This window comes from Triticum aestivum, chromosome 7A (assembly GCF_018294505.1).
Source record: "Triticum aestivum cultivar Chinese Spring chromosome 7A, IWGSC CS RefSeq v2.1, whole genome shotgun sequence".
NCBI lineage: Eukaryota > Viridiplantae > Streptophyta > Magnoliopsida > Poales > Poaceae > Triticum > Triticum aestivum.
In genome coordinates, this window is record NC_057812.1 from 237123503 (window position 1) to 237135275 (window position 11773).

Consider the following 11773-nt stretch of genomic DNA (forward strand, 5'->3'; position numbering starts at 1 on the left):
TTGCTTCCTCAACTCATGCCCAAGCAACGCTGCAGTGACTTCCTCATTATTGACGGTTGTCTTTCCATGTGTCAATGTAATGACCAAATGCTCATAGGACGGTGGCAACAAAACAAGAAGAAGTAGTGCCTTATCCTCATCCTCAATCTTCACATCCAGACGCGCTAGATCCGTGACCAATTGATTAAAGGCATTCACATGCTCCACAAGATCCGACCCCTCCTGCATCTTCAGCCCATAGAACTTTTGCTTCAAATACAGCTTATTGGTCGCTGACTTGGACATATAACGATTTGCCAACTTGTCCCAAATTCCCTTAGGAGAATCTTCGTCCATGACATGATACATGACCTGATCCGCAAGACAAAGGAGTCGCCACTGACCCGGGGAAAATTCAATCAGTGGCAAACTGGGCAGCGCCCAATAACCTCAAGGAGGTTCGCAGCTTCCTGGGGCTTGCCGGGTACTACAGAAGGTTCGTGCGCAACTTTGGCGTCATCGCCAAACCCCTAACCAACCTCCTCAAAAAGGGGGTGCCCTTTGTTTGGACACAAACAACAGAAGAAGCCTTTTAGTTGCTGAAAACACAGTTGATATCAGCTCCAGTTCTCGCGTTGCCGGACTTCAATAAGCCATTCTCGATTGAAATGGACGCGAGCGAATACGGCATTGGGGCTGTTCTGCAACAAGAGGGCCATCCGATAGCATTCATGAGCAAAGCATTAGCCCCCCGCTACCAAGGATTGTCAACTTATGAAAAAGAGTATCTCGCAGTGATAGTGGCAGTGGATCAATGGCGCCCCTACCTGCAGCACGGAGAATTTATAATTTATACAGATCAGAAAAGTCTCATTCACCTCGAAGAGCAACGCCTCTCGACCCCGTGGCAAAAGAAAGCATTCACCAAATTATTGGGGCTGCAATATACCATCAGATACAAGAAGGGAAAGGAGATTACAGCAGCGGATGCTCTATCTCGCTCCAAACCTGACGAGACATCGAACCCAATAACCTCCTGCCAGCCAGCGTGGTTGGGAGACATTCTGTCCAGCTACAACTCGAACCCCCAAGCGCAACTGCTGCTGGAACAGCTAGCGATTCGCCCAGACCCAAAAGGACGATTCACCCTCACTCAAGGGCTGCTTAGGTTCAGAGGACGGATTTGGCTGGGTGGTACCACAAGTCTCCAACAGAAGATCATTGCAGCATTTCACGACAACCCTATGGGGGGGCACTCAGGCATCCCAGCTACATATCGTCGCAAACAGCGACTCTTTGCCTGGCCCAAAATGAAGACTCATGTGCACAACTACATACGTTGTTGCTCCATATGTCAGCAGGCCAAACCGGATCGAGCTGCCAGTCCAGGGCTTCTAAACCCACTACCAATACCAACTGCACCATGGGATATGATCACTATGGATTTCGTCGATGGCCTACCGCAATCCGGAAAATTCAACTGCTTGCTGGTTATTGTGGACAAGAGGACAAAGTTTGCCCATTTTCTACCCCTAGCACATCCCTATACTGCATCTAAGGTGGCTCTCCTTTACATGAATCAAATATACAAGCTGCATGGTTTGCCCGGAGCCATTGTCTCTGATCGCGACCCGGTCTTCACCAGCCACTTCTGGCAGGAGCTGTTCAAATACGCTGGAACAGAGCTGCGGATGAGCACGGCCAACCACCCACAAACAGACGATCAAACGGAGTGAGTCAACCAGTGCTTGGAAACCTATCTGCGTTGCTTCACGCACACGTGTCCGCGACGCTGGAGCTTCTGGATCCCACTTGCACAGTTTTGGTACAATTCCACCCATCATTCAGCGATCGGGATGACTCCTTTCAAGGCCCTGTTCGGGTACGAACCAAGACACTGGGGCATCTCAGCAGCGTCATCGTGCTCGGTTCTGGCTCTGCAATCATGGCTGGAGGAGCGTCAGGTAGTGCAGCAACTCCTCCAACAACATCTCAATCGCGCACGCCAATGCATGAAAACTCAGGCAGACAAGAAGCGTTCATGGCGCCAGTTTGAAGTGGGTGACAAGGTATTTCTCAAACTTCAGCCATACATTCAAACATCAGTTGCTCCGCGCGCCAACCACAAGCTCTCGTTCAAGTTCTTCGGACCCTTTCCGATCATCGCCAAGATCAACGAGGTCGCGTACAAACTTCAGCTACCTCCAGATGCCACTGTGCATCCGGTGTTCCATGTCTCGATGCTCCGGCGTGCATTGCTCCCAGGTGCGGCGGCTTCCAAGCGAGACTTGAAATCTGTCCTGATAGTCTCCATGTTAGGATGAGAGTGGCAAGGATCGATCTATTGTCTCACGCGGTTCAAAAACCCATGCATATCTTTTCTAGTGCAATTTTACCTGGCACTAGAAAAACCTGGAAAAGCAATTTTACCTGGCACTAGAAAAGGCAATCCAAATGCGGTACATTTCTTTTTAGGGATCTAATATGATTGTGGACTATTCAGTACCCATGCATATCTTCATACTCCTAGTTCAGCTGGCTAGCCTCTTTTCGAGGGTGAATCCTATATCCTGGATTTGGTCCTGCAGGTACTTCCAATTCTGAAGAGCATACTATTCTCTGACATGGATGTTTGGTTTTTCCTCTTAACCTGCAAGGTTAAATAGTGCAGCCTTTATGATCAAGGATTCAAGGGTATGTTCTTCTCGGTGTTCAGACCTTTACGGGTAGATGTTAGGTGACCCTATGGATCAGGGTACGATTTATTACATCATCCTCTGAGAAAGTTAACTACTAATAAGCCTCTAAATTCCCTTTGCTTGTATGTCATTACCATGGTATTCTGAACTTTCACCTCATTCTGTAAAACCAACTTGGCACCTTCGCAGTTTGAAGTCATCTACCCTTTCATGTATAAAGTTTCCAATCTCATGCATTTCTCTGTACTTGCTCTGATTTCAGGTACACTTGTATTGGGAGCATACATGACACTGTCCTGAATGCACTCTTGAGTCGTCTGTAGTAAACGCAATTAAACAGGCATACATGCTGTCAGATGGAACACTTGAAAGGGCTGGTAGATCAATCACAAAAAAGAAAATAATTAGGTTGCAAGAAAAGGCATGGACAAAACTGATCCTCGACAAATGAGTCGTCTGTAGTAAACGCAATTTCGAATACCCACTGAAATTCATGTGTTCCAGACAGAACATAAGCCTTGCGTGCTTGCCTTGTAGTATCATCTTCTGGATGTATCCCTTTTGTGTGAAATATATGCATCTATATGCCCAGTTTGTACCCCTCTAATCTGACAGAAGTTACACACATGTGAATTGGTAAGACTTATATAGCTTGAATATTTGAATGTAGCACTGCTTGAATATTGGTCAGTTGGTGGATTAGAGACGAAGATCAAAAACATATTTCCTGTCAGCACTCAGGCTTATGTTTACCTACACAATCAGATTGGTAAATTTTCGCAAGAAACTGACTGAATGTGTATAACATAAATCAGACATGAGAGAACCAGTTTAATCTGACACAAGTTTCTCAATGGTCGTAACATTTTTTGCCTACACAATCTGCATTTCAAGAACTTCCAATTTCACATTCAGCAGGTTGTCACCAATTTCATTCAACACATTGCATTGAACACTACATATTACAGGATAAAACAAACACTGCAACGCAGCAAGCCTGCAAGTGTACAGATGCTTCGAGCTTGAGCAGAGACAATTTACTCCGCTCTGGGTGCACTAAATTGTCATCCAAGCATCTACATATTTTGCATCCGAAAAGTCCCAAGCATCGAGGCAGAAGAAGAAGATCTCTGCGCCTTCATGTGGCCGGTGGAACGATCAGCGGCGCCTTCTTCCTGATCAACGTCTTCTTGGCCGTGACTCTCTTTCTAGGAGGCATCAACGGAGCGAACTCCACCACCTCCTCCTTTATGGACAGCGCCATCGTGTCGATCTTGGCAGCAGCAGCAGCAGCAGTCGGAGCAGAAGGGCGGGCGTTTGCAGCAGCGGTGGCGAACCACGGGAGCTTCAGCGCGGCGGTCGCCGTCAGCCGTTTGTCGGGGTTGCATGTAAGAAGGCCGTTGAGGACCTGGAATCCCTCCGCGGACAGCACCTCCTCCGGGAACAGATCTCGCAGCGTGCTCTGCTGCCCCGGCACCAGCGGCGGCGGGGCGGCGTGCGGCAGCGACGTGAACCCCGGCCACGTCGTGTCGTCTGGCACGCCCACCACTTCGAAGATCCTTTGGAAGAGAGAGATGAATTCGGCGGCTCGGAAAATCCTCTCGCCAGTGAGCATCTCTGCCATGACGCACCCGAGAGACCACGTGTCGACGAGCGCGTCGTAGTCCTCTTTTCCCAGCAGCATCTCGGGCGCCCGGTACTCCCCCATGCCAGCCTCCTCCTCGTACGGCGGCGCCTCCGACATGGACATGGCGACGCCGAGGTCGCAGATCTTGACGAACCCTCTTCCGGCTTCTTCCCCTCCGACGAGGATGTTAGCAGGATTGATGTCGCGGTGGACGACGTGGCACCGGTGCATCTTCTTGGCGGCCGTGAGGAGTTGCCACATGAAGGTGCACACCGTGGCCTCCGGGAGCCCGCCGCTCCTCTCGCTCAGGAGAAGTTTGAGGCTCTTGCCCTCGACGTAGTCCATGACGAGGCAGAGCTCGTCGGTTACGTAGTCGAGCGTGACGCCGCGGAAGCCGACGATGTGCGGGTGGCCGCCGCACGCCTCGAGGAAGCGGGCCTCCCGCAGCACCTCGCGGGGGTCGGCGGGGTCGTGGAGGGACTTGATGGCGACGACTTGGCCGGTCGCGCGGCACCGCGCCTTGACGACGGCGCCGAACTTGCCTCTGCCGAGGCACGACTCCTGGTCGTAGTCATAGGTGGTCCCGATGACGCGCCTCCTCTTCCGGCACATCGCGCCCGGCTGGCTGGCGTGGCCGTCGAGGGACGCGGCGGGTCGCTTGCAGGTGAACGCCATCGGATGGATCGATCGGCGCGCTGAACAGAGATGACGGAGACAGGGGAGAGCGCGTCTGATCTAGGAGGAGTGGGGGTGGCGGCGACGAGATGGACGAGCGGCAAATACATCGTACATATATATACACCGAGACGGCTTGGATCGACGGCGGCTCGGTTCCCGTCTTCCAAACGGATTCCGGGAGGAGTTACGGTGGCTGTGCCAACGCGTTTTGTTTCGTTTGCTTGACGCTTGCGTTCACAAGTCAAACTACTCTGTTCCAATCCGATTCCGACCAGCACTGCTTGCAGGCGGTGCAATTATCGCACATACTAAGAGCAACTCTAGCCGACCCGCATCCGGCGCAGACCCGCATCCGGCGCAAACCCGCATAATTCCGGTGATTATACGGGCTCGATTTATTTTTTTGATCAGACCAGAGCCCGTATCGGTGTCTGGCTCACTTGAGGATAAGACGGAGCGCCGTCGCCCCGCCAGATCTGACGCCGCGCGCAAGCGGGGGGCGCGTCGGTGGCTCAACCACGATGCTCGTCGCCGTCGGCATTCAACCGGCGCGAGCTTGACGAGTTCGAGCTCGAGCGCGCCCGTCGCCGCCGCGCCTCCTCCGGCAACTGGTCCGCGAGGAGCTCTTCCGGCTACGGGTCCGCGGGGTGCTCATCCACGGGCGCATCGAGCTCGCGGCTCGTTCCGGTGAAGAGGGAGCTGGAGGAGGCCGTGCCCGATGCGCCGCCGCGCCGAGGCGTCATCGGACCCGAGGACTACCTCCCACCGGGGCAGGAGGAGCTCCTCGAGCGGTCGGCGAGGGATCAGGAGGAGATGAAAGAGTGCATCCGGCGCGAGCTCGACTACGAGCGGTTCTTCCTCGAGACGGGCCTCACGGCATCGCAGGCGCACGCATCGAAGGAGGCCGACCTGCGCGTGATGAAGGCGGAGCAGGCGAAGCTCTACATCGACCTCGACTCCGACTCCTACTCCGACTCCTCTGACTCTGACTGATCGCCGCCGGTGGGCAGCTACTGCAGGAGCTCCGGTGAGCTCAATTTTGTTGTAGTGGTGCGGTAGCGTAGGCCCTGTCTAGCATATCTAACCTGTATGTATGTATGTGACGTGCATGAACTTATTATGCGAAGAAGAACCATCTATGCGAGCGAGCTCCAGCGAGCTGCTACTTAAATTTCTCACGTGAAACAACTTTTTTAAAAATTTAAGAGTTTGTTTGCGGTTTCTAGTCTGCCGCCGCAAAATTCGGCCTGCATAACCGTTCCCGTGCGACCTGCAAACACATTTTACAGGTCGACAAAATGCAGGGTCTGCTAGAATTGCTCTAAGTACTTCCTCTATAAACTAGACGTAATATCATCAAGAGTTATACAACTTGCGTCATATGTTCAGTTTTTGATGTTAAAACTTTAAAAATACGATTTTGTGGTCATCTAACTACACATAAGGATGCAAATGCGGTCAGTACGCGTATACGAGTGTATCCACAGTATGGACCGACCTGTCATGAGTGGTAGAGCTGGGCATGACGCACTCCTCATACTTTTTTATTTACAGAAATATTCAACCACAACATTCTGTTATATGCGAAAATTGACAAAAAAAACAATAGATGTGGCGGGAATCGAAACCGCTGCAAATAGTACTAACCTGGCACGGTGTAGCTAAAAAAACCAAATAAGCTGCGTGTCTCTAATATCGATAATACAAATATACGTACTCATCTCGAGATTAAATGGGCTGCGTATACTGCGGCCAATTTTGTACGTGCTATTTTTTTAAAGATATATTTGCTTTTTTGTGATGGTTAAATATATTATATTCAATTTTTTGTGTGTTAAATATATTATATATACGGATGATGATTAGTAAATAAAAATAATTAAATATAAACTTGTGTATTATATATGAAATATTAAGTAAAATGTGAGTGACAAATACATTTACAATATTTGTAAAGCATAATAAGTAATAAAATTATGTTCAAAAAAATTGTGTGTTAAAAATGCTATACATACAAACGCTGATTAGTAAATAAAAATGTTCAAATAGAGACTTGTGTATTATATAAAATATATTTAGGTAATATAGACATTGAAAATGTTTACTAAATAAATATGTTTGATGAACCGAAAAATATACACTTTCAGGTTATATTAAAATTATAAAAAATGATGAATACAAAAAATCAGTAAATATTTATGAATACTCATTTATTTATAATTTTTACACATGACTTATATTCAAAAAATATATAGAAATTAAATAGTAGGTACTATTGAATTTCCATTTTAAAATTAAAAAATATGAATAGTATTGATTAGACAAACATTGTATTAATATTTGAATTATAATTTTGAAAACCAAATAGATAATACACACTTTATATAGCACACTGGTTTATATTTATTTTTTATGTTTTTATCTTAAAACAATGTGAAAAAAATATGTAATAAACACATTTATATAACACACTGGTTTTACCAATATCTTAAGAAAAATAGTACGTGCAAAACAAACCGAAATATACGCAGCCCATTTAAGCTCCACATTCGCCACCTTTAAGTACATATTAGTTTTACCGGTTCTGGACCTACTCACCTAGAGAGTCTAGCGGCTAGAGTGTTCTGTTTTAAAACAGTCAGTTTTTCTTTAATACAGTACAAAGGCAAGTGTTTATATACACGCGCATACACTGATTTCTATGAATGCGCATACACACAGTCATCGTAAGCACCTCGTCGTGGATGGGAACGTCTCCTTCCATTGAATGCGCATTGTCAGAAATTCTGAAATAAATCTAGGAATAAATGCGAGCACCAGGATTTAAACCCTGGTGGGCTGGGAATACCAAAGTCCCTCTAACTATCCAACCACAAGTTAGTTTGCAAAACAGTCGATTAGTGTGTGTATAATTATCTAGTTAATAAAGCTGACCCTATTTTGTTGGGAGTACTGTCGTTTGATTTTCTGTATATCAAAAAATGTGAACGTCTTTTTATGCAAATATTGTTGTGGTGGTTGACTATTTTCGCAACTAAAAAATTATAAGGGTTTTGTTGTAAAATTATGTCATGCCTAGTGTCATCATTTTACTGACACGTGGGGCCATACATATGAATATGCTTGCATATGTGTACTGTAACTGTATTTGAACGCTTAAGTCAAGTTAGGTGACTAGAAAACCGTATTTTAAAGTTCTAGCATCAAACTGAACATGTGACGTAAGTTCTATAACCCCGTGTGATATTACCTCTATAAACTAATATAAGATCGTTTAGATCACTATTTTAATAATCTAAACGGTTTTATATTAGTTTACAGAGGGTATCAGTTTAGCTAGAAATGATCCTAAAAAAAGTTTAGCTAGAAGTAATTGACTGGTTTTAAAATTTGGGCTGATTCGGGGGAGAAGGGAACATGCCTTTTCTTTCAGAGAAAACAAAAGGCTGGGAACGAGCCTGAGTAAGGCTCGATGGACGACGCAGAGTTTCTCCATGAGCTCGGGTGGACAGTTAAAAAGAAAATTAAAAAATGAATTTTTTATAACAAAAATTAACAAATGTCGTAAGCGATTTTCTTTCTTAAGAGGCATGACCGTGTCTCTCAGGAAAGTAAATATGCGCCTCTAGTGGAAGAAAGAAAAAAAAACGGATTTTTTCTATGAGAGAGGCACAACCGTGTCTTTCACGGGAGCAAATCCATAACTCCACAAGAAGTAAATCCACACCTCCTGTGAAAGGAAATAGAACACCTTTTTGCCTTTTCTCGAAGGCACGACCGCGCCTCTCGCATAAGTAAATCCGTGCCTTCATGAGAATTAAATTTATTTCCCTCATGAAAGAAAAAAATACAAAAACACATTTTTTCTTTCCCGAGAGGCACGATAGTCTCTCTCGCGGAAGCAAATTCGTGCCTCTGCGAGAAATAAATATGTGCCTCTCCTAGAAGAAAAAACATATTTTTCATGCAAAAATATTAATTTTTTGTCCAAAACCTAAGAAAAACCGGAAGATACCCGAAAGTAAAAAAAATCATCTAAAAGCCAAAAACGCGTAGAGAAAAAAATTCAGGAGGGAGCGTTCAGACACGACACGTGCCTGCAGCTGAGAGCATGCCAAGTGGCCCCTTGCGTGTGCTTCTGAAGAAGTACTCGCTGATTAGTTCCTCTCGACTGATAGAAATATGCTATTTGGTGCTTACGCATCACACACGTTCCTTTTCGCTATGTCCTAAGTGGGCAGGAGCATGTTAACCGTACTCTTTCTACTTGAAGGTTCCCTCTAGTTTCAAAAGGTTCCCTCTAGTTCTTGGGCTGGTTTCCTTGGTTTTGGTTCGCTTTTTAGAAACAATTATTTTCGCTCTTTCTTTTTGGTTTTCATGAACAAATTCCAAAATCATGAACCTTTCTCAAATACATGAAAAAAATTAAAAACAGTGAAGATTTTTGGATTTCACCATTTTTTCAAAGCTAAAAAATGGCTAGTTTTTCTCCTGATACAGTGGACCAGTAGCTTCAGGCACACGTAGGAGCGAAGCAAACATCGAGCGGGCGGTTCAAGTCATGCCACGTCATTCTTTTTTTTCATATATTAAAACATAAATACACATAATAAATTTAAAACCATGAATTTTGTAAAATATTGACATAGCATAAAAAGTTAGTTAGCGCAGTTTTCAAAAATATTGATAGCTTGAAGAAAAAGTTTCTGAGAATAAAAAATGTTTCAGTGTTTTAAAAATGTACTTGTGATTTTTTTTCTCAATGTGTATGCAATGTAAAAAATGTGTAATGCAAAAACTATTTCGTATCAACAAAAAATGTACTATGTGACATTTTTGGAAATATTCTGGGATTTTACAAAATGTGTGTGACATTAAAAAATATATATACGATGTAGAATAATTTTTGTGTTGATTAAAAAACTTTATTTCCTAAACAAATGTGTGTGTGTCATTTTAATTAAATATTTAGGTGTCTCAAATAATGACTATGGAAGTTTACAAAATGTTTATACAATATAAATAGAATGTTCACATACTTTATATGTTTAATTAAATTTAAAACATGTACAACGTGTATTTGGAAAATGTTTCTATGTATTCGAAAAAGTGTTCAAAACATGCATTTTTTAAGATATGCATGTTGTATTTGAAAAGCGTCCAGCCTATATTAGAAAAATATTTCACGTGTGCGCAAAAACTGTACATTGTGTACCGAGAAAAAATAGACATTAAAAATGAAAACCGATATAAACCGATGAATAAAAAGGAAACCGAAGAAAACCAAGAAAGAAAGAAAGAAACCCAAATATAACGAAGGAAAATACAAATGGAAAATTAAATGATTAAAAGGAAAAACCAAAGAAAACTGTTCAAAAACTCCACAAAGAAAACCAAAGTAGAGTGAACCTACAACACATTATGAGCGACAGAGAGCAATCTTGCAAATGGCCCGGCCCGCTAGCCATCGCCCACAGGCGATTTCCGATTAGGAATCGATACGAGCGACATACAACAATTGCCATCAGTACGAGACATCCATATCTTGATGAAAAGCTATCAATTTTTCTTAGCGGAAACACCCCAACTTTATTACTGCATCAACACATTGTTTACATAATTTGTTTTTTTAAGGAACATGGCAGTAGTTCTGCCTTTTCATATTAGAAAAGGGAAAGAAACCAAGGTTCCAGGTGTTGTACAGAGCGGCCAAAGCCCACACTCACACTCTTAAAGAAAAACACAACTCTGGAAACCAAAAGGAAAGGAAATAAAGGCGCTAAACAGTAGCCTCCTTGAACATTGCTATTTCATCTCTAGCCATAGCAACAACGGTCTCGGGGGAGCATCTCTTCCCTTCAAAAGTCCGCCTATTTCTCTCTTTCCAAAGATTCCAAGCGACGTATACAGCCGAGGTGATCTGCATGTGCCTAGTTGGATTACTGCGTAGCTTCCAGACCTTCCTCCACTAGCCCTTGATCGTCATTGAGGTTGAAGCAACAGTAGAGGCCTCAGGGTCACTTTGCAGGAAGGAAAACCAAACCTCCCGGGCAAAAGGGCGAGTCAAAGTAAGATGAGCAGCCGACTCGATGATCTGATCGCAGAACATGCACTTCTCGTTGTGTGGCCATCCCCTCGTGGCAAGCCGATCCGCTGTCCAGATTTTGTTTTGGAGTAGTAACCAAAGGTGAAATTTGGTCTTCGGCTCGGTCTTGCTCTTCCAAACAGCATGTAGTTGCGGTTCCGCAATGCGGCCCAAGAACTGAGCCTTGTAGGTGGAGGCAGCAGAGTAGCAGCCGTCAGCAGAGAACTTCCACCGAATAGAATCTGGGATATCCGAGAGCACAATGGGTTAGAGCATCTCCCACAGCCTGACAAACTGGTCGAGAAGCTCCTCAGAGGAAATTCTCTCCAGGCCCTTCATCCAGCGACCACGGTCCAAAGCCTCCTGCACAGTCAAAGTTTTCCTCCGCGCCAAACCAAACAGGCCAGGAGCAATATTGACCGGAGCCATACCATCCAACCAACGATCATGCCAGAAATGTGTGCTCTTTCCATTTCCCAGAGAGATGTCAGTGCAAGCCGAGAATAACAACCTATCAGTGCAGTCACAAGGGATGGGAGTGCCCAGCCAAGGCCTAGGGGTGGGGCTCCATTCAAGCCAAGCCCATCGCAGCCATAGTGCCCTACCAAAACAGACAATATCTTTGATTCCGAGGCCACCCAGATCCTTAGGGGAGCACACCCTCTTCCAGTTTACTAAACATTTGGCTCCGCTACACTCGTCATC

At 45.1% G+C, this 11773-nt stretch overlaps 1 protein-coding gene across 1 annotated transcript; it reads right to left on the reverse strand.

Annotated features, from left to right (window-relative positions):
* Nucleotides 1-3533: 3533 nt before the first annotated feature.
* On the reverse strand, nt 3534-5146 carry LOC123150968 (putative cyclin-dependent kinase F-2). Its single transcript, XM_044570766.1, has one exon. The coding sequence runs from the start codon at nt 4978-4980 to the stop codon at nt 3817-3819; it is 1164 nt and encodes a 387-aa protein (XP_044426701.1). The 5' UTR covers nt 4981-5146; the 3' UTR covers nt 3534-3816.
* Nucleotides 5147-11773: the final 6627 nt, after the last annotated feature.

Bases quoted from the DNA above. Each gene is read 5' to 3' on its own strand.
- LOC123150968 (XM_044570766.1), bottom strand. From the start codon at position 4,980: ATGGCGTTCACCTGCAAGCGACCCGCCGCGTCCCTCGACGGCCACGCC.